Source organism: Pleurodeles waltl, chromosome 3_1, assembly GCF_031143425.1.
Source record: "Pleurodeles waltl isolate 20211129_DDA chromosome 3_1, aPleWal1.hap1.20221129, whole genome shotgun sequence".
NCBI lineage: Eukaryota > Metazoa > Chordata > Amphibia > Caudata > Salamandridae > Pleurodeles > Pleurodeles waltl.
Genome location: NC_090440.1, coordinates 1,062,935,444 through 1,062,959,446, shown reverse-complemented (window position 1 = coordinate 1,062,959,446; position 24,003 = coordinate 1,062,935,444). Strand labels below are relative to the sequence as shown.

Sequence of the window (24,003 nt, the reverse complement as noted above, 5' to 3'; positions counted from 1 at the left end):
CAGTACAAAAACTACCTTTTTCCACTTTGCCATACAATGCAGCACACATGAAAAGTGGGCAAAACAAGAAGAAATTAATCATTTCTTCTCATTAATCCTGTTGCTAGGGAGCATAGGGATTTGGCACACATCTTTCTCTGTAATTCTTTGTAGATACGGATTTGCATCAAAACTCATGGGGGGTTGCATTGGACTGCCCGGGCACCACCCAATGAATGTCCCCTTGATGCAAAGTGATGCAAGGTAGCACATTGCACAGCTATGTGTTACTTTGGATTATAATCCAATGCAAATCAGTTTTGGATTCCAAATCCCATCAAAACACTATGGCTCAGATTTATTACTGGGTTGTGCTGCCCTTGCGTCATGCATGGTTTTGCAAGGGGAACACAATGCTGAAGTTTGTTCTACGAAGCAATGCAAGACCATCTTCTATGGCCCTGAATTGATTGGTAAATGTGAAGTAGCGCACGAAAGGGCAAGTCACTGTTTCATGTCTCTGCCCTGAGAAGATGTTTCATGGGTGGAGCATGGGTATTCCCATGATCCACCTAGAGATTTAGGCTCATTCCCAGATTTACCAAGACTAGCAAACCTAGGAATGGGTCAAAACTGTACACCTTCTTGATAAAGGTGCTAATAAATATATTTATTTCTCTTCCTTTCTTTCCTATTTTTAAGTGTGCTTCATTCCGCAGCACACGTAGAAGGAGGAAAATGCTTATACGCACGGTTTTTGTGTAGGAAGGTGTCCTTTCCTGCTCAAACACAATCATGTCTGCAAAGCAGGCATCCTGACACCATGATGCAAGGGAACCTTCTTTGGGGCTAGGCCTCAATGCGTGCGCAAGCCCAGTGAGAGAGCAGGAACATTTTGAGAAATATGGATCACACCTGCCATCTCCATTTGACGCCTATCAGTGCAGCAAGTTGTCTTGCTGTGTTGTACTGCTTCAAATGATGATAAATCTAGTTCCTCAAATCCCAGGCAGTGTTTGGTAATCTGGACCCAAATGTTCCTAATACTAGAATTTAGTTTTTGTCGAAATTAGTTGATTTGGTTATTTTATTCAGAAACTTACACCGGAATGATGATATTGTGGCAAACCTAAATACAAACCATGTGTAGAAAATGATCTTCTGATACAATGTTTGTACTTATTCTTGAATATTTTTACTCAAATGGTTGCATAAAATATTTATTTAAATAAACAAGAAATATAAATTTTAATTCATGTTATGTCAATATGTTTCCACAGATCATTGTTGAAAAAAGCATTCATTGACCCAAAAAGAATAAGCGTGTTTGGAAAGGTGAGAGATGATTCATTTCTTATTAAATGAAAATAAATGAAAGGAATTGGGAGCAATTAATCTTTTCTGACAGGTTTGACATACCTCCCATTTCTGCGTGCTGTTCATCGATCTCTTAACAACCCTAGAGAGATTATCAGTTGTTTTCTGTTTCCCAGAATGCCTATCTTACTTTAGGAATAGGTGAGGCGGTGTCTATCCTACTCAGATGCCTACTTTCCCCTCCTGCCTCATAATCACATTTTATAATATTCGGTTTTAGAACTTCAGAAGCATACTGCAAAACGTTTTGCCCAATCAGGCATCATGTTGAAATGTACAATTATCGATTATACAAACGCTTTAAAAATACGTATGCACAAATGCGTATGATTGTCTTTCATCTACTTTTTTGCAAAACGAGCTTTATTTACAATGTTAACAATCAACCGACCTGCAAAAAGGTAAGTCATAAAAATTGAAAGTTTGGAATGTTTTAGAAAAAGTTAAGACTGCATCTTAAATGTGCACTTTAATCTGTGCTGAAGGTCTATCACTAGGGGATTGTTGGTAGTGCTTAATTTGTAAATAAAAATGTGCCGGTGCCCAAAGTCCTCCTCTTAAACAGGCGTCTGCTGCATTTAAATGTGCGAGCACCGAATACGGAGGCAGCTTTATCCTAAAGCCCTGTCAGGCCTCTTTTAACCATTCACAGCCACTCCTGCCCCTCCAGCTCACTCTTGCAGCTTCCTGCTTTCTCCCTTTGTGACGCTTTTTCGTTTTTCTCTTCTCTTTCCCATCTGTGTCTTTTGCTCGCAGCACATGCTTGAGGCAGAAGACGAAGCGCCGGCCCTCAAAAATAAGTGCCGGTGCTGAGCACCGGACACAACAAGCACAAATTAAGCACTGATTGTTGGTAACATTTCCTTAGGGACTGCGCTGCATACTTACCACCAACACTGTGAAAGGCTCCAAAGCAAAGTTATCAGAAAATGTAATGTTAGTATGTAGAGAAAGATTCCACCAAAAGATGTACATCTGCTGCACCAAACACAGCAGAATAACAGCTTTCCTCTTCAGAGCGCATCAGTGCATATATAGTTAAGTATCAAAAAATGCATGTCTCCCGTTTCTGTTCTTAGATCTGATGACAGATTTGTGAATAATTTGTCCACACTGAGCATCAAGGCCATACTACTGATAGTGTGCACTGCCCCTGTTTGCATCACAGCACACCCTTAAACAGGTGTCTCGGATGCAAACAGAGACAGGGCATCCTATTATGATGAACTCACCGCCCAGGAGCAGTGCATTCAGTGAAATTTGGATCTGCTTTTAAAGTCGCTCCATGTTTCTCTGTGCTGGCAGTGTGCCTTTTAGAAGGAGGTTAGGGATCCCTTTACAAACGGGTGCTGTGAATGACTTCACCCACCGCAGGGGGATGTGTGAGAGGTCCATGGGACATTGAGGTCTTCAGAGGGTTATTGTCAGTGGAGGCATGGAAGGGCACCACTTTTTTTCTGCCGAACTGTCAGTATGCCTCCTAAAGGCATATATGCCCCATGCAAATGAGGGAACACCCTCTCAGGATAGAACTGGTGCTGCATGGCTGCCAGTGCTACCAGTATTTACAGATGGGGCCAAACAGACATCTGCAGCCACTTCTTCAATAGCACAATACCTCAGGGGAGTTAAAAGCTCGAACACAGAGCATCTGCACCTCATCAAGCACTATCAAACATGAAAACTTCCAATTATAGATATTCAGGAGCAAAAACAATGGTATTTGATTCTTACTATTATTGCTATTGAACATTAGGAAATAAATCGCACTTGTGTCATATTTCACACCCTGGCAACAAATTAATTATTTCTTCATCTGAGGTGAATCACAGAAATATGATTCCTCTGTCCGTCGGAGGAATTCAGAGTATTTTCAAAAAGATACTTCAAATCATGAATCATACTTAGAGATGTTTTCCCTTTCAAAACTATCTATAATGCTGCTGAAACATTGCTTGCCACTTCTGTATTGGCAAAGGCTTTGGTCAGACCTTTATAATCTGTACATCTATTGAGGTTTCATATGGTAAACAAGATACTTCAGATATAGAGTCGTATTCATACTATATCATGAAAGGTTACAGAATAAAAAATGTGCAACATCCTAAGTAATTACTTAGAAATCTAATTCATGAGCAGGAATGAGTACACTGCTTACAACAGACTGTTAGTTGCCAGTTTCACAGAGGGAGCACCAAAATAGATTCGATGTGGTTGTTGTCTTGCATGCAGTTTGGATTATGAGCTGGACAAAAGGTGACAGGGATTGTGCCCATATAATCATGTTCAATTATTGCACTTTGGTTGATTGTTTTGGTTGATTACTTAAATCAAACCAAACACAGATATTGACCTAAACTATAATATATCAATGTGACTGGAATAATAAATAACACAGCAATATTTTCTTCATCTAATTCTTGTTTTTCAGGGATATGGTGGTTACATTGCATCAATGATCCTAAAATCAAGTGAGAGAATTTTCAAATGTGGAGCTCTGTTTGCACCAATTACAGATATGAAATTTTATGGTAAGTCCACTCTGATTGATAAAATATTCGTGTTACAATGTTTACTTGAAATAGACAATAAAAAGACTTTTCAATTTCAAATCGGAACCCATTTTCACGTTTTACATGACTTACCATAATTTTACATCTTAAGTATGCAAACATGCATTAAGAAACACACACTCTCTCAAACACATGCATATGCACAAACTTTTCTGAAGTGCCCAAGCCCTTCTGTAGTTTTGTGTAGAGTGGTTAGAGCATCGAAAATGCAATTTTTGTTTCCCTAATAGGTTTGGAGCATTTGACTAAAAAGGCTTCAGAAAAGTCAATATGTTTAATTTCAATGTGCCACGGCATGTGAACACAGCTTTGCATAAATGCTGATTGCATTTATTACAAATAAAAGAACGTGTATTGTTAGAGCACATAATAGACAGACCAGCTTGAAATGTAATACTAATTTAAACCAGGGAACTTGTCTTGAATTCATATATAATTGAAGATAGCATGTTAACCTATGATATACAGCAAAACTGTTTAAAGGTGTGTTGGTGTCTGACATTCACTTAAATCTCAAAGTCTGTTCGCTGTAACATTTAAGAAACGGTTTTACAGTTTATACACAAAAGCGGAATGCTATAAAAAACGGGCATTTCGAATTGTGTCAGGGTAAATAATGGTCACAAACGACTAGAATAATGATATCCTTTTCAATATTTATTTCTTGTTGTATCTACATTCATAATTTAGCTCTATTATAAGATTTTATAAAACATCATTAGGAATGCTCTTCATTTAACCTTTAAACAAAGTGATGGATAAAATTACGTTTGTTTTGAACTCAGAATCTGATTGGTTCTGGGCTTATCTGATAATATCCAGGATAACATTTTCTTAGCTTCACTAACTTCTACTCTGCACAGTGGGGTACACTCCGCTGGATGCTTTGAGCTGAACTTAGTGGCCTTCTTCTATGTCCCCACCATAAACCTCACTGTCCCTTTCTTTTGAGGGTTATTAGGACCAATCAGAATTGTGGAGGGGCTCTCAGTGTCAGATGCTATGGGGAAGATCCTCTGCCTCTTTGCTTGTGTTCCACAAAAATAATTCAACAAATTCAACATTGCCACCCTCCCTGGTGCAAAGATTGCCTTTGAAGATGCCATCAATCATTAATTTGTTAGCAGCAATGCCAACATTAGGGCAGCGCGATCATTGCTACTGCACCTGGAGCTGAAAAGACGGGGTGGCACAAAAAACCTTATACTACGAGAACCGCTGTCCCTCATTTATCTCCACAACACTGTTCCTTGAAGAAATGCAAGATGGACATTGTGGCTGACATAGCGTTAGTGCCACCCTGCCTCCTCCCTTTCCCCACCAAGGTTGCTGAGAAACTAGTCAACGCTTGCCTATCCCACTTCCTCGAAGAAAACAACACTCTTGACCCCTCACAATCCGGGTTCCGCAAGAACCACAGCACGGAAACTGCCCTCATTGCATGCACTGACGACATCAGGACCAAAGTCGACAAAGGCGAGACCGTCGCACTCATCCTCCTAGACCTCTCCGCAGCCTTTGACACTGTCTGCCACCACACACTCCGCACACGCCTCCACAACATAGGAATTCGCCACAAAGCCGTAGACTTGCTCACCTCCTTCCTCACCGACCGGACCCAGAGAGTCCGCCTCCCACCTTTCCACTCCACCGCTACCAAGATCAGCTGTGGAGTCCCCCAAGGGTACTCCCTCAGCCCCAAACTCTTCAACATTTACATGATCCCCCTAGCCAACATCCTCCGATCACACAGAATCACTATCCTCTCCTACGCAGATGACACCCAACTCATCCTCTCCCTCACCCGCAACCCCATCACCGCCAAAACCAACCTACACGCTGCTCTCCTCGACAGCCCTAACTGGATGACAACTAACCACCTCAAGCTTAACTCCAACAAAACCGAGATCATCATCTTCGGCCCCAACAAAACCATATGGGAGGACTCCTGGTGACCCACCGCCCTAGGCCCCGCACCCACCCCCGCAAACCATGCACGCAACCTCAGCATCATCCTAAACCCCTCCCTCTCCATGACACAGCAAATCAATGCTCTAACTCCTCCTGCTTCCACAAACTCCGCACTCTAAAAAAATCCTTCAAATGGATTCCCCCAGAGACCAGGAAGACAGTCACCCATGCACTCATCAGCAGCAGACTAGACTACGGTAATGCCCTCTACGCTGGCACCACACTCAAACTCAAACACAAACTCCAGAGAATCCAGAACACAGCCGCACGCCTCGTCCTTGGCCTCCCCCCCCACGAACGAATCTCACCACACCTCAAATCCTTTCACTGGCTCCCCATAGACAAGAAAATCACATTCAAGATCCTCATCCACGCACACAAATCCCTCCACACCGGCCCGACCTACCTCAATGAAAGAGTGAACTTCCACACTCCCACCCGCAACCTCTGATCAGCCGACTTCGCCCTAGCCACAGTCCACCGCATCCAATGCACCACCTCAGAACCGCCCCCAAAACCTGGAACTCCCTCCCCACCAACCTTCGCAAAACCAAAGACCTCCTGCTTTTCACAAAGAACCTCAAGACATGGTTATTTGAACCGTGGCCCTCCTTGCCCCCTCTTTCCCCCCCAGGCGTCTTGAGACCCTCACGGGTGAGTGGCGCGCTCTATAAAAATGTTTTGATTGATTGAATGACCCTGCGCGCTGCATTGCTGTGCTTTAAAAAAATCACAGAACACCTAACAAGAGGCCTCTGTAAGACAAAGAAAAACTGTGTCCCTTTTCATGATTGAATTAGCAGTGGTACGCAAAGCCAGCTCGGCTCTCGGAAGTGCATCATTTAAAGGTCAGTTCGGTCACATAAATTTGTCCCACCAGAGAGTTTACTGCTACTCTTTGAATGAGAAATTTACTAGCTAGCGAGAAGGAAAGTTTCAATTCTATTCAGGAAACGGAGGTGAGGATTATGCAGATATTTCTTCACTCTTTATTCAACAGCAAGTTCAAAGTTCAGCAAAAAACAACGAAGAACTACAACACCCATGAGGACATTCCCATTCCAACCAATGTCCAATTATCATACTTTCCGATGATGTGTATAACTGTCCCTTGTAGTTGTCATCCGTCCTCGACTTTACTGCAGAAGGGAGTTCAGATATTCTCAGGTTGCTGACGCCTCTGATCCAACGGGAACAACATCACTCATTAAGCGAACAAAAGACTCTTTTCCAAACAAAATAAAATATAGGAAATAAGCATATCCTTGATAAAGTTCATTGCACCTTCAAACCGTATTAATTACATGAATCAATAAACAAGTAGGAAGCAAAGACAAAAAAACCAAGATACTCATACATCCACCGTAAGCAACTAAGCAACTATATATATATATATATATATACCACCTCAAAATGGTACCTCCATACAGCTCCTGGGTGGGAAACACATTTCCTGTGTAGGGTGGGATAATCCTCGCATCTGTGTCCTTAATAGAATTGAAACTTTCCTACTTGCTAGCTAGGAAATTTCTCATTCTAAGTCAGGACCGCAGGCGAGGATTATGCACTTTTAAAGCTTACTTACCACCAAAGAGGCTGCTTCATGGATAGGTTTAAAATATAATTTTTTGAAAGTAGACTCTGATGACCATTCCGCAGCATTCATAATGTCCTCTAACCTGCCACCCACCTGGATGGTTTTGGAAGCCATAGCACCCCGAGTAGAGTGTGCCCCAAAAACTCATATATTGATGCCTGCTTCTGTCAAGATCCATCTGATCCACCTAGCTATCGAAGGGGAGGAGACTGCCTTAAAAGGTTTCTTCAAAGAAATCAACAATTGGCGTTCTCCAGGAGGCCGAAATTTGACTGTCACCACTCCATAAACTTGGAAGCATCATACCACGCACAATTTTGGTGCATGGAGAAAAGCTGGATAGGTTACCGACCTGATATTACATTTAGCCCTCCTGGAAATAGTGCAAGTCACCCCATTCGGGAAAAACACTCTAGCCAAGACGTCCAGGGCCATAACGTCCGATACCCTTTCGCACTATATAAGACATAGGCCCTCATTACAACCCTGGAGGTAGGTGATAAAGTGGCGGTAATACGGGCTACAGGCCGGCGGTAAAAAAAAATGGGATCAAGACCACGGCGGAAACCGCCAACACAGAGAGCCACTTTAACACATCCACCACCATAGCGGTAGCAACAAACAACAGACAGGTGGAAGGCAATGTACCACCCACCCCATTACAACCCGCCAATAGCCAACTTTTCCGGGGTGGTACCAACGCCATCAAAAGCATGGCAGAAACAGTATGTGGAAAGGAAACCACTCACCTCTCGACACTCAACGAAGAACCAAGATGCCATGGAGCCCAAGTTACAGGTCCTGCCCATGCTGGTCTACCTCCTCACTCACCAGGAATATCAAAGGCGGCGGTGACCACCACAGTGAGTACTGCACCTAGCACACAGGGGAGGGGGGAGGAAAAAGAGAGTGACACACAGATGCAACACGCAACATCCCCACCACCACCCTCACCCTCACCCACAACACATACATACAAACACATGCAGCAACAGTACATTTACACCCTGTAACCCCCAAGAAGAATGCAAGGACAAAAGGAATAGAGTCCAATCAGTGATATATTAGAAATAGGCAGATATACGTAACGATAATTACAAAACGTATTTACAAATATTTACAATATGTACAGAAGGCCGTACATTGTACTTTGCAAATGTCCGTGGGCCACTGGGCCAAAAATCATGGGCCAAGCCCACACTTGACTTCTGCCTCAATACGGAGAGAACACTGCAGGGGCATCAGGTCCTAAACACACAGGCACCTTAGGGGAAGGGGTGCACCCCAGCCGGAAGATGGAATAACGCCACTGCTCCTGGAATGGGCTCCATGCCTACAGCGATGTCCTGGGGAGTGTAAAGCCACAGTCTCTTAAGTCCCTCAAGTGGGTGGGGAGCCCACTGCTTGGTCCTGGGGAGTGTAAAGCCACAGTCTCTCAAGTGGGTGAGTTGCCACCTGCTTGGTCCTGGGGAGTACAAAGCCACAGGCTCTCAAGCGGGTGGTTTGCCCACTGCTTGGTCCTGGGGAGTGCAAAGTCACAGTCTCTCAAGTCTCTCAAGTAGGTGGTTTGCCCACTACTTGGTCCTGGGGAGTTCAAAGCAACAGTCTCTCAAGTGGGTGGCTTCTCCACTGGTTCTGGAGGGGGCTTTGTGCCCAGTGTGCTTCATCCTGCCAAGGATAGGGTGAATGGATGCATATCTCCACTGGTTCTTGGGGGGGGGGGGGCTTTGTGCCCAGTGTGCTTCATCCTGCCAAGGAAAGGGTGAGTGGATGGCTTCTTTCACTGGTTCTGGAGGGGACCTTGTGCCTAGTGATGCCACACTTGAGGTGTGGCAGTTCACATTCCCTCACCTGGGTTTCTGAGGCACGAGATTTGCAGGGACCAGGAAGCATGATACTCCATGGAGGCAGTGCCAGGCTCCATCCTGCGGCGACTAAGGCTGCAAACTGGTGGTAGTGCCGCTGCTGGTGGGGGTGCTGCAAGTGGTGGAGGGAGGCACCAGCCCATCTCCTGCAGCCTCGGACGGACGCACACTGGGGCTGCTGCTGCTGACAGTAGTGGTGGTAGCGGCAGTGCAGGTGGCGGTGCAGGTAGCGGTGCTTGCGGCGGGGATGCTGGCGGTGCTGGCCGTGGTACAGGTGGCAGGGCTGTTGGTTCTGATTGTGGCCACCAGGACATCACGTGGAGCCTCCGACGCCTGAAATGCCCAGGCTTGGCTTTTCTGCCTCTTCCTCAACTTAGTGGAGGCTGCTGGGACCTTGGCTCTGGGAGCTTGAGTTTTGGAGGAGGCCTTGTTGGGTGGGTCGTGCTCCTTGCCCTTGCTGCATGCTGTCCCCTTCTTCACCTTGGCAGGTGGCAAAATGGTTTGGTCCTTTGCAGGGGTCTGTGGCACACTGGCTGGACTGACGGGTGCCCCCTTTGATCCACTGGGAGTTGCAGGAACTACAGCGGACACCGACTTGGTGGCTGAGGTGCTGGCCTGGGTTCTGGACACCCTGGCCAGAGGGGAAGGACGGAGGGAGAGGGGTAGGGAACAGGTCAATGTTTGCCAGGAAAAGATTTTTAAACTCACTGGGATGGGAAGATGGAGAGGGTTTAGGAGTGGAGGAAGAGGTAGTGGTTGTAGGAGGTATCTGTCTGCTGAGTTTGGGTGAAGGTGCATGGGCTGGATGCTGTTGTGAGGTGGATGCCTGTTGGGTGGGTGGGTGCTTGCATTTGTGTACTTTGGGAGGAGGGGTCACAGACACATTGGGAGTGGACACAGGGGACGTGTGCATGGTTGTGGGGGTGGTGACTGCTCGTAAGGGGTGTGTTATGATGGGAGTGCTGGTGATGGAGGTAGTGGATGAAGATGTAATGCATGCAGGTGTGAGTGTAGATGCTACTGGGAGGGAGGTGGACGAAGAGGAGGAGGGGGACGCAGTGGAGGCAGTGGATGTTGGTGTGAGTGCCTGTGAGAGGAAGTGTGGTGCTTACGTTTGCCTGAGCCACTTTTGTGTGGTGATTTGGGTGAATGCTGGTCTGAATGTGTGCTTGGGATAGGCTAGGGGTTGAGGGGATTGGGTCTGGGTAGAGGAAGTTGGAGGGGGATCCTAGACACAGGGACAAGGGCTGCCATCAGTGCTGAGGCCAGAGCCTGAAATGCTCTCTGTTGGGCCACCACACCAGAGTGAATGCCCTCCAGGTATGCATTTGTTTGTTGCAAATGCCTCTCGACACCCTGGATGACATTCAGTATGGTTGACTGCCCAACAGTGAGGGATCTCAGGAGGTCAAAAGCCTCCTGACTGAGGGCAGACTGGGGCAGGGCCTGAGGTGCCTGGGGCAAAGGAGATGCGCACCCTCCTGGGTGAGCGGGCACAGGAAACACGCTGAGGGGCTGCTGGGAGGGTGGTGCTGGTAGATGGGGTTGCGGCTGTACCTGTTGTTGGGGTGGGCACAGAGGTGTCCACCATCACCAGGGAGCTTCCATCAGAGGAGGAGTCGCTGTCTGTGGTGTCCCCTCCTGTCCCCATCGTGGTGCTCCCCTCGCCCTCCGTCCCACTGGTGCCCTCACCCTCTGTGGCTTTGGCCTCCAGGCCCATGTGGGATGCAGCTCCCTCCGTCGCTGGTGCCTCTGCTCCTCCACAAGATTATGCTAATGCACATAAGGACAAGGTGACAAAACAAAAAGGTGGGGAAGAGATAGAGGAAACACTTGGTCAATGCCAGCAACACCACTACCATTGTTGTACACAACACACGGGGGCAGCCCTATGCACTAGGCCATGCTCAACCATTTACTAAGACAGTCACCAGCCCATGGGGTACAATGCCTAACGCCATCATCTGCATACCAGAAACCCACAGGACCCTTCCCAGTAGTAGATGCCCACTTACACTATTAGGGTAGGAGTGCTCCAGAGCCTGTCCAACATGGGACGTACCCTGCCATGCTAGCCCTAGCCTAGCCCACCCACAACCCACATCCCTACCCAGGTACCTCCTAACGCGCGCAAAGTCAGGTTTCAGATTCTGTACTCACCCCCTCATGGCTGCTGTGATGTCTTCAAGTGCCCATCCAACTCCAGATAGGCCACCGCCAGGATGTGGGACATCAGGGGGGACATGGTGCGACGGGCACCCCTTCCTCGTTTGGAGGCCAGCCCCAGCTGGGTCTCCGCTGTCTAATTTGCCCAGCAGCGCAGGTCCTCCCACCTCTTGTGGCAGTGGGTGCTCCACCTGTCAAAGACCCCAGGGTCCACACCTCCTTGGCGATGGCACGCCATATACCCTTTTTCTGGAGGGTGCTGACCTGGAGGGAAAAGACAGCAGAAAAGGGAATTAGTCACCCGTCCGGACCGTCAGACTCATTGCCCACCAGATCCCACCCATCCCCTGACGCACATACATTGACCACCTTACATGCTACACTCTGGCCAGGACGCCTCTGCCCCGCCCACATGTGGCTTACACACACAGCAATCCCTACATTGATGGCCCATGCATCATGCTCACAGTGTATTCACCTGTTTCTCTGGAGGACCGTAGAGTAACGTGTACTGGGGTAGGACCCCATCCACCAGTTTCTCCAACTCCTCTGCAGTGAAGGCAGGGGCCCTTTCCTCAGACACATGAGCCATGGTCGGTTGCAGTGTAGGTCCTCTCCTATTGAAGGTCAGGTAGCAAGTGAGTGATTAGATAGAAAATGGCGGTGACGTCCGCGGCGGTGCCTACCGTCACCACCGGTGTACATCGCCATTGGCTCCTGAAACCCATAGGGCCCAATGATAATCAATGGGATTTTGCGCGGCAGTCATCGACCGCCTACTGCGACAGCACAGAACATGAGCGCAATTACCTCATTTCCACTTGTCCCTCCTCACAGGTCAGGCAGCTGCCATTTCAGGGGGGCACAGGGCATGGCATTTGACTGCATCACAGCAGACATTGGCACATCAACTGACTCTCGAGTTCACATACTGTTTCTGTTAAGTAAACAAATCATCATTAGTGCAATAGATGTGTGAATATGACCCTTTGCTCACCGTTCTCTTCCATAGGCTTCAACCGCTGAGGCAGAATATGAGATGGCAGCATCCTCCGGTGTACAGACCCCTGGTGGACCTTTCAACAATGGAGGACAGACACATTATCATTACCTACAGACTTGATCGTGCCAGAATCCAAGAACTGTGTGCCCAATTGGAGCCAGACCTGATGTCAGCTATCCACAAGCCCACAGGAATCCCCCTCAAGTGCAGGTCCTGTCAGTGCTCCCTTTCCTGGCAAGTGGTTCCTCCCAAACAACAGTGGCCATGGCATCAGGGATGTCTCAGCCAATGTTCTCTAACGTGTTGACCAGAGTGTTGTCTGCCCTGCTGAAACACATGCGCAGCTATATCGTGTTCCCCCTGGTGGAGGATTCGGCCACAGTGAAGGTTGACTTTTATGCCCTGGGACATATCCCCAACATCATTGGTGCCATTGATGGTACACATGTGCCATTTGTCCCGTCCCCCCCCGGGGAAATGAACAGGTTTACAGGAATAGAAAAAGCTATCACTCTATGAATGTGCAGAAGGTGTGTTTGGCGGACCAGTACATCTCCCATGTGAATGCCAAATATCCTGGCTCTGTGCATGATGCCTTTATCCTGAGGAATAGCAGCATCCCATATGTGCTGGGCCAACTCCACAGGGACCGGGTGTGGCTAATAGGTGAGCCAAAGATCTCCACCCAGTATAAATTGGTGTATGGGTATGGGGTTGTCCCTAAGGGTGAGTGTGTGGCTAACAGGTATCCCTCAATATTTGCAGGTGACTCTGGTTACCCTAACCTCTCATGGCTACTGACCCCAGAAAGGAATGCCAGGACAAAGGCAGAGGAATGTTACAATGAGGCACATGGGCGAACAAGGAGGATAATTGAAAGAACCTTTGGCCTCCTGAAGGCCAGGTTCCAGTGCCTCCAACTGACAGGTGGATCCCTGTACTACTCACCCAAGAAGGTATGCCAGATCATTGTTGCATGTTGCATATTGCAAAACCTGGCCTTGAGACGCCATGTGCCTTTTCTGCAGGAGGATGAGCCTAGAGATGGTCTTGTGGCAGCAGTGGAGCTTGTGGACAGTGAGGAGAGGAGGCAGAGGAAGAAGATGTGGATAACAGAATTAATATAATACAGCAGTACTTCCAGTGAGACACAGGTAAGACACTGTAACTTCACTTTACATTTCAGTTTTGTGTTGGACATTGTTCAGGGCAGCCTGATTTCCCTATGTCTATGGCCACTTACTGTACCCTTTGGCATCTCTATTTTTAGATCTCTGTGGCCCACTCTGGCTCCTGGTATGTTTACTGCTGCCCACTAAAGGCCATACCAATGTATATATTACTGTACATATGACTTGCAATGTTTTCAGAATGTTGTACTAATACATATTTAAATCAATTGACAGACTCCAGAATTGTATTTGTTCCAAGGGTATTTATTTAAGTGCTCATACGTAGAGGGGGATGTGCAATGGGCTGGGGTGATGGTGAAGAATGTCCAGTTAGAGTTCAGTATCTTGGTATCACAGGTGCATTGTCCAATGGGGCATAGGAAGCGGAGTAATGGCAGTTCAAGGTGGACAGGGTGACAGAGTGGGATAGAAGGGTGACAATCAGGAGAGTCTTATTTCCTGGCAGGGGGCTTGGCAATGTTCTCTGGCTTCTACCTGGATCGCAGGGCCCATTTGCGGGCTGGTTCTCCTTCTGCAGGGGGGGCCTGGTGGCCTGTTGGTCCTATGGCGGGGCCTCCTGTCCACTAGCGCCGGCAGAGGTGGAAGGCTGTTCCTCGGTTTGGCTAGTGTCAGGCACCCGTTGTTGTGCCACTGCCTCCCTCATGGTCTTGCCCATGTCAGCCAGCACCCCTGCAATGGTGACCAGGATGGAGTATATTTTTGTTAGGTCATCCCTGATCCCCAGGTACTGTCCCTCCTGCAGCCGCTCGGTCTTCTGCAACTTGGCCAGTATCTGGCCCATCGTCTCTTGGGAATGGTGGTATGCTCCCAGCATGTTGGAGAGTGCCTCATGGAGAGTGGGTTCCCTGGGCCTGTCCTCCCCCTGTTGCACAGCAGTCCTCCCAGCTTCTCTGTTGTCCTGTGCCTCTGTCCCCTGAACCGTGTGCCCACTGCCACTGACCCCAGGCCCCTGATCGCCCTGTGTTTGTGGGGTTGCCTGGGGTCCCTGTAGTGGTGGACACACTGCTGATTGACGTGTCCTGGGGACAGTGGCATGGGCCCGCTGGGTGGGTGCTGTGCTGTTGTTTCCTGAGGGGGGAGGCTCTGTGGAGGGTTGGGACTGTGGCAGGAGAACCGGCTGTCCATTGGTTATGGATGGCCCAGGTTGGTCACCCTGTTCCAGGCGTGCAGAGCTGCTGTCATCACTGTGGGCCTCGTCGGAGGGGGGGGGCTGGATGCGGCTGGCACCTCCTCTCCGGTGACGTGGAGTATGGGTCATTTGGGGATGCAAATGCGTGGTTAATGTGTCTGCGTGTGCCATCTTCTGCATAGGTGTGTTTCCCTGTACGATTGTGACTTCCCTGTCAGCTTGGCCTTGTGTGAGTGGTGATTTTGTGGGCTGGGTGAGTCTCTCTACTGGGCATGCTGTGGTGATGGGTGTCCATGCAGGTCTGTGATGGGTATCCATGCATTGGTGTTGCATGCAGGGCGTGGTATTGAGATGGGTGGGTTGTGTTAGTGGGGTACATGTGAGGTGGTGGAGTGATGGGGTGAGGGTAGGGGCAGGAGCTTGTGATGGCATGCAGGTAGGGTGGGGGCGATAAAGTAGTTAAGATTTGACTTACCAGAACCGAGTCCTCCTGCTACTACTGCGATGCCCTCAGAATGCATGATCGCCAAGACTTGCTCCTCCCATGTTGTTAGTTGTGGGGGAGGAGGTGGGAGTCCACCGCCAGTCCTCTGTACTGCTACGTAGTGTTTTGCTACCACGGAACGCACCTTCCCCCATAGGTCGTTCCATCTCTTCCTGATGTCATCCCTGGTTCTTGGGTGCTGTCCCACAGCGTTGACCCTGTCGACTTTTCTCCGCCATAGCTCCATCGTCCTTGCAATGGACATCTGCTGCACCTGTGATCCGAAGAGCTGTGGCTCTACCCAGATAATTTCATCCACCATGAGCCTTAGCTCCTCCTCAGAAAACCTGGGGTGTCTTTAGGGTGCCATGGATGTGGTGCGAGTGATATGTGTGAGGATGTGTGGGGTGATGTGTTGGGGTGTATGCTGTGATGTGTGTGAAAGGTATATGGGTGAGGGTGTTCTGTGCCTCTGATTGAGTGGGTGCTTCTGGCTTGTCTCTTTCTGCTTGCTATCTTTTTTTCACTGTGAGGGGTTGTGGGTAATGTGGGTGGGTGTTTTATATTGGATTGGGTGTGTGGTGTGTGTATGTCTGTCAGGTGTGTGTAGTTTGAATTGTCCAATGTGGTGTAGTTTTGCAAGTGTGTGTGTATTTTGAGCGCAGCGGTGTGTACCGTCAATGGTTTACCACATTTGAAAGACCGCCGTGGTGATTCGTGGGTCGTGATACTGTGGGCGTATTCCTGTTGGCGTAACGGTGTGGGTTTTGCTATCTCCAGTTTATCACTGACCTTTTGGTGTGGCAGACATGTGTGGGTCATAATACCCGTGGCAGAATACCACTGCGGGCATGGTATGTTGGCAGGCGTCAGCACGGCGGTAGGCAGCATTTACCGCCATGGTTGTAATGAGGGCCATAGTAACATAGCCAACTTAGCTGACAACTCCTTTCATCAGATATTTTGATTATCCTGTGTGACGAGGATAAGATCCCATGCCTGTTTGATGAATTTTCCAGCATCCTGTGAAAGTTGGCAGTCCTGCCAGCGATCCTGGAAATCTTCCAAGCTGCCAGAATGAGGTGGCCTTGAAGTACCAGAGGGTGAAAGTGCCCCGCAGGGTCCCGGAGAATTGATGGAGAGTCCGGGAGATGATTTGGAAAGTCGCACAACAGTTCCAGAAGTGATGGGAACCACACCTGTCATCTCCAAAGAGGGGTTATCAGTACCACCGTCGCCTCCTGACGATGTACCTGGGTATCAGAAGGAATGGAGGGAATGCATACCCGTGATGCCACCCCCAATCCTACAGGAATGCGTCCACTGCCGCTGCCCTCGTGTCTGGGCGCCAGCTGAAGTACGTCGGTAATTGGGCATTCCATCTGGACGCAAAGAGATCCACCGAACAAGGACCCCATCTTTCCATGAGCGCCTGAAAAACGACTTTGTCCAGCTGCCAATCACTGGAGTACGCTAGAAATCTGGAATTCCAATCCACCAGAGTGTTCTGGGAAGCCTGAAGGTACTCCGCCATCACCGAATGCTGGTGTTGAAGGCAGAAGTGCTTAAAATCCTTTGCCAACTCCGCTAGGGCTCTCGAACATGTGCCCCCTAGGTGATTTATGTACTGCAATGCAGACGTATTGTCTATCTGAAGAAGAGCAACACAGGAGACTTTGTCCCGAGTCAGGGACTTGACCGCAAAAGAACCCGCCAGGAGTTCCAGGCAGTTGATGTGCATGCTGAGCTCTTGAGGGGTCCATCGTCTACCGAACGAGACATCCCTGCATCGGGCACCCCAAACCTGGCGGCTGGCATTCGATTCTATGACAAGGTCCGGTGAAGCTCCAAAAATGGCCCTGCCATTCCATGCCTCCATGTGGTCCAGCCACCGTTGGAGTTCCTTTCTCGCCTCCTGGGTAAGGGAGATGAGCTCGGAATACGTTAATCTGCGTCGAAGTTGATGCGCCTTCAGACGCTGGAGAGCCCGGTAGTAAAGAGGGCTTGAAAAAATGGCCTGATTCAAGGAGGAGAGCAGCCCCACTAGTCTGGCCAATTGCCTGAGTGAGATACTGTCGCGTCTCATAACTTTCATCCGTTCTTTCTTGATCTTGGAGATCTTCGAGCTCGGGACACTGAGGGAGGCTGATTGGGAGTCTATAAGAAACCCCAGAAAAGTAATTGACTGTGAGGGTAGGAGATCCAATTTTTGTTGGTTGATCACAAACCCCAAATCCTGGAGGAGTACAATAGTCGTGCTCGCATTGGATATAAGTTGGGTCCTGGAATGAGTCATGAGTAGGATATCATCCAGGTAAATGATCAGGCAAATCCCTCGAGAGTGAAGGTATTCCACCACCGGTTTGAGCAGTTTGGTGAAACACCATGGTGCCGAAGAGAGGCCGTAAGGGAGGGACATGAACTCGAACACCTGATCCCTCCACAGAAATTGTAGGAACCTGCGATGAGGGGGAAATATGGTGTCTGTCAGGTAAGCATCCTTGAGGTCCAGACAAACCATCCAGTCTCCCTGTAACTGGAGATCCCTCAGCATATGAATGTCCTCCATTTTGAAGTGTCTGTAGATCAGTTGAATGATCTGAGATTGATAACCGGGCGAAAACCCTCATCCTTTTTCTCTACAAGAAAGAGATTGCTCACAAAACCCATGGGGTGAAGGACAGACTTGCGTATGGCCCCTTTCTGAAGAAGGTCGTCGACTTCCGAGTCTATCAGTGCGGAATCCGCTGCCGAAAAGACTAAGGCCCTCATTACAACCCTGGCAGTCGGTGGTAAAGCTGCAGTAAGACCACCAACAGACCGTCTGTAAAAAAAATGGATATATGACCATGGCGGAAACCGCCAACATAGACAGCCACTTTGACACTCTGACCGCCAAGGTGGTACAAACAAACAGCTTGGCGGTCACCGCCAACAGACAGGAAGACAAGGTACCGCCCACAATATTATGACAGGCCAATCCACCACCTTTTCCGGGGCGGATTCAATGCAAACAAAAACACGGCGGAAACAGGACTTGGAAGGGAAAACACTCACCTCTACACACCCCACGAGGAACCAGGACGCCATGGAGCCTGAACTCCAAATCCTCCCTGCGATAGTCTTCCTGCTCCTCTACCAGGAGCACGAACGACCGCAGCGACAACCACGGTAAGTACTGCACCTACAACACAGGGGAGGGGGGAGGGAAAAGAGAGTGACACACAAACGCAACACACAACACCCTCACCCACAACAACACACACACAAATACATGCTGCAACATTGCATTTACATCCCCCAACCCTCCCTGGAAGAATGCAATGACAAAAGGAAATTATTGTAACCATTGTAATCAAGAATAATCCATTAGTCAAAAATGTATATACACTATAAACAATTATTTACACCAAGAATTCAAGTCCAGGTACTGCACCTATATAGTCCGTGGACCACTGTGCCCAAAATGCATGGGCAAGGCCCACACTCGATACCCGATCAAAACAGAGAGAACACTGCAGGGGCATCAGATCGAAATAACACAGGCACCTCAGGAGGAAGGGAAGGGGGGGCACCTCAGCGGGATGAGTGCACGACGTCAGCTCCACAAGGGGGCTCCATGCCCATTGATGTATCCTGGGGAGTACAAAGCCATAGTCTCTCAAGTCTCTCCAGTGGGTGGGTTGCCCACTGCTTTATCCTGGGGAGTGCAAAGCCACAGTCTCTCATGTCTCTCCAGTGAGTGGGTTGCCCACTGCTTTATCCTGGGGAGTGCAAAGCCACAGTCTCTCAAGTGGATAACAGTCTCCACTGGTTCTGGAGGGGGCTTTGTGTCCAGAGTGCTTCATCCTGCCAAGGACTGAGGTAGTGGATGTCTTTCTCCACTGGTTCTGGAGGGGGCTTTGTGCCCAGAGTGCTTCATCCTGCCAAGGACAGAGGTAGTGGAGGTCTTTCTCCACTGGTTCTGGAGGGGGCTTTGTGCCCAGAGTGCTTCATCCTGCCAAGGACAGAGGTAGTGGATGTCTTTCTCCACTGGTTATGGAGAAGGCTTTGTGCCCAGAGTACTTCATCCTGCCAAGGACTGAGGTAGTGGATGTCTTTCTCCACTGGTTCTGGAGGGGGCATGGTGCCCAGAGTGCTTAATCCTTCCAAGGACAGAGGTAGTGGATGTCTTTCTCCACTGGTTCTGGAGGGGCTTTGTGCCCAGAGTGCTTCATCCTGCCAAGGACTGAGGTAGTGGATGTGTTTCTCCACTGGTTCTGGAGGGGGCTTTGTGCCCAGAGTGCTTCATCCTGCCAAGGACTGAGGTAGTGGATGTCTTTCTCCACTGGTTCGGGAGGGGGCTTTGTGCCCAGAGTGCTTCATCCTGCAAAGGACTGAGGTAGTGGATGTGACACTCCACTGATGGTGGAGCAACATGCAAGCTGGCCAGGCCTGTGAAACTGACCACCAGCCTCGTACGAATGACCACTGGGGTTGGCAGCCATGTCTGCGGTGGTGCCACTGGATCTGGATGTTGCGGGGCTGCTGGTGGTGCTGGCGGCGGGGTCAGTAGCGGCGGTGCTTGAGGCGGTCATTGTGGCGGCGGTGCTGGTGGCTGCCTCACTGACTGCGGTGCAGGTGGCTGGCTCACTGACTGCTGTGCTGGCAGCGGTTTCAGTAGCGGCAGTGCTGGTGGCGGGCTCACTGACTGCGGTGCTGCTGAAGGGCACAGTGTCTGCGGTGCCGGATGAAGGGCTCAGTATCTGGGGTGCTGGCGGCGGTCTCCGTGGCGGCGGTGTATGTGGCGGTGCCGGTGGCGGTCTTGTCCACCATGTAGGTTGGCGGCGACGTTGACTTGCCTTTTATTTTCAGGCCCTTCCCCTCCTTGGATGGTGGCGCAGCTGTCTTGCCACTTCCAACAGTTGACTTGCCTGAGCCCTTGGTGGCAGGTGTTTTGGCCTGCTCCCTCTGGGATGTGGGGAACTTTTTCTGTTTTGGAGGTGGGGGGATGTCCTTGGCCTCGCTCCTTGGGACACTGGCAGCCCTGTTGCTTGGCGCACTCCAAAATCCAGCTATTGCTGGCACCACTGTGCCCGGTGATGTGGTGGCTGAGGTGCTGGGTTGGGACCTGGAAAGGCGGGCCCTAGGGGACGGACGGGGTGGGGAGGTGTAGGGAAGAGGTCAAGATTTGATAGGAAAAGCTTTTTAGACACACTGGGACGGGTAGATGGAGGGGGTTTGGAAGAGGAGGAAGAGGCAATGGTTGTATGAGGTGTCCGTTTGCTGACTTTGGGTGAAGGTGCATGGGCTGGAGGCTGTTGTGAGGTGGATGGCTGTTGGGTGGGTGTGTGACTGGTTTGTGTACTTTGGGAGGAGGGCTCACAGACACACTGGGAGAGGACACAGGGGATGTGTGAAAGGTAGGGGGGGTGGTGAGTGCACGTGAGCGGTGTGGGGTGATGGGCGTGCTGGTGATGGAGGTAGTGGCTGAAGATGTAGTGCATGCAGGTGTGAGTGGAGACGTGACAGGGAGGGAGGAGGGAGACGTGGAGGAGGGGGACACTATGGAGGCAGTGGATGTTGGTATGTGTGCATGGGTATGATGCTTGTGTGAGTGCCTATGGGATGTGTGGTGCTTATGTTTGCCAGAGCCACCCTTGTGTTTTGAGGTGTGTGCACGCTGGTCTGATGGTGTGCTTGGGATAGGCTGAGGTTCTGGGGATTAGGTCTGGGTGGAGGAAGTTGGAGGGGGAGGCTGGACACAGGGACAATGGCTGCCATCAGTGCTGAGGCCAGAGCCTGAAATGCTCTCTGTTGGGCTGCCTGGCCAGAATGAATGCCCTCCAGGTATGCATTTGTCTGTTGCAACTGCCTCTCTACACCCTGGATGGCATTCAGAATGGTAGACTGCCCAACAGTGAGGGATCTCAGGCGGTCAATGGCCTCCTCACTGAGGGCAGCAGGGCTGACTGGGGCAGGGTCGGAGGTGCCTGGGGCGAAGGAGATGCCCACCCTCCTGGGTGAGCGGCCACGGGACACACGCTGAGGGGCTGCTGGGAGGGTGGTGCTGGTAGGGGTGGTGGCAGCTGTACCTGTAGATGCGGTGGTCACAGAGGGGCCTGCAACGGCAAGGGAGCTCCCGTCAGAGGAGGAGTCGTGTTGCTGGTCTCTGCTCCTGTCCCCGCCGTGGAGCTCCCCTCCCCTCCCCTCCGTCCCACTGGTGACTTCCGACTCCGTTGTCTCGCCCTCCAGGGCCATGTGGGATGCAGCTCCCTCCTGCTCCGGTGGCACAGCTCCTCCGCCTGATGATGCTAATGCACACAAGAACAGGGAGACCACAAAAAGGGGGGGAAGAAAGAAGAAAGACATGCTCAGTGCATGCAATACCGCTACCTTTGGCGGACACTACAGACACAGCAGCCCTCTGCACTACGCCATGCACTTAGAGTTCCCTAATTAATCACAGGGACATGGGGTACATGGCCTATGGCCGATTGCTGCACACATGGAAGTCACAGGAGTCTGACTAGGTGTAGATGGCTCTTACCACTGGTGGGGTTGGGGTGCCACTTAGCCTGCCTCACAAAAGGTCCTTGCCTACAAAGCTCGCCCTAGCCTAGGGGAACCCACTGCCCACCTCCCCCACCCAGACACCTCCAATGCACGCAGAGTCAGATGGATGTGACGGTACTCACCCCCTTGTGGCTGCTGTAATGCCCTCAAGCGCCCATCCAATTCCGGATACGCCACCGCCAGGATCCGGAACGTCAGGGGGGTCATGGTGCGGCGGGCACCACGCCCACGTTGGGAGGCCATCCCCAGCTGGGCCTCTGCCGTCTTCTTGCTCCAAATGTCCTCCCATCTTTTACGACAGAACCGTAGAGTAGCGTGTACTGGGGGAGGACCCCATCCACTAGTTTATCCAACTCCTGAAGGCAGGGGCCCTTTCCCCGGACACATGAGCCATCGTCGCTTCCAGAGTGAGGTCACAGCAGCACTTGCAGTGTAGGTCCTCTCCTGTCGAAGACCAGGTATCAAGTGAGTGAACAGACAGAAAATGGAGGTCACGTCCGTAGCGGTGCGTATCATCATCACCAGCGTACATCGTCATTGGCTCCTGGGAGCAATAGGGCCCAATGTTAACCAATGCAGGATTGCGCCGCGGTCTTTGACCGCCTACAGCAACGGTGTACAACGCCAGCGCAGTTACCTCAAATCCCCTTGTCCCACATCACAGGTCAGGCAACCGCCATTTCAGTGGGCCACATGGCATTACTTTTCAATGCGTCACACATATCTAGGCCTTGCAAACACACAAAGACAGGCACATAGCGGATTGACAAATGTGTGCAATTAAATGGTTTTTAACTACCTCAGTGTTGGCTGACTCTGTGCTCGCTGTTCTCCTCCATAGGGCACTTCCGCTGGGGCAGGTGAGGAGATCGCTGCATCCCTCCGGTGTACAGACCACTGGTGGACCTGTCAACAATGGAAGAGAGACATGTAATAGTCACCTACAGACTTGATCGTGCCACAATCCGGGAACTGTGTGCCCAGTTGGAGCCAGACCTGATGTCAGCTATCCGCCATCCCTCAGGAATACCCCCTCTACTGCAGGTCCTGTCAGTACTCCATTTCCTGGCAAGTGGGTCTTTTCAAACAACAGTGGCCATAGCATCAGGGATGTCCCAGCTTATGTTCTCAAACGAGTTGTCCAGAGTGTTGTCTGCCCTGCTGAAACACATGCGCAGCTACATCGTGTTCCCTCAGGTGGAGGATTTGCCTACAGTGAAAGGTGACTTCTATGCCCTGGGACATATACCCAACATCATAGGTGCCATTGATGGGACACATGTGGCCTTGGTCCCCCCGCAGGAGTGAACAGGTGTACAGAAACCGGAAGAGCTACCATTCTATGAATGTGTAGATGGCGTGTTTGGCCGACCAGTACTGTCCCATGTGAACGCCAAGTTTCCTGGCTCAGTGCATGACGCTTACATTCTGAGGAATAGCAGCATCCCTTATGTGATGGGGCAATTCCAGAGGCACTGTGTGTAGCTAATAGGTGAGGACAAGGACCCTATACCCTGTGAATAGTTGTCTGGGTCTGGGGTTGTCCCTAAGGGTTAGTGTGTGTCTAACAGTTGTCCCTCAACATTTGCAGGTGACTCTGGTTACCCAAACCTGTCATGGCTACTGACCCCAGTGAGAAATCCCAGGACAAGGGCAGAGGAATGCTACAACAAGGCCCATGGGCGAACTAGGAGAGTGATAGAAAGGACCTTCGGCCTCCTGAAGGACAGGTTCCAGGTGCCTCCATATGACAGGTGGTTCTCTGTACTACTCACCAAAGAAGGTGTGCCAGATCATCGTGGCCTGCTGCATGCTGCACAACTTGGCTTTGCGATGACAGGTGCCTTTTCTGCAGGAGGATGGTCCAGAAGGAGGTCTTGTGGCAGCTGTGGAGCATGTGGACAGTGAATAAGAGGAGGCAGAAGAAGAGGATATCGACAACAGAAACAACGTGATCCAGCAATACTTCCAGTGAGACACAGGTAAGAAGACATCACTGCCTCCTACATCTTTTAAATTTGTTAGACCTATCATGTGTCTGTCACTTTCACCCAGTGTATGGACCCTGACCTGTCACTTTGCCTTTCCATTTCACAGATGTGGGTCCCACT

The 24,003-nt window shown here is 50.1% G+C and overlaps 1 protein-coding gene across 1 annotated transcript in view; it reads left to right on the top strand.

The window, feature by feature from the left end:
- Nucleotides 1-24,003, top strand: part of DPP10 (dipeptidyl peptidase like 10) — a 1,473,102-nt gene that overhangs the window by 1,396,294 nt on the left and 52,805 nt on the right. The window contains exons 21-22 of the mRNA XM_069224346.1: nucleotides 1,260-1,314; nucleotides 3,788-3,887. Coding sequence (XP_069080447.1) covers nucleotides 1,260-1,314; nucleotides 3,788-3,887 — 155 coding nt within the window. The remainder of the gene's footprint in view (nucleotides 1-1,259; nucleotides 1,315-3,787; nucleotides 3,888-24,003) is intronic.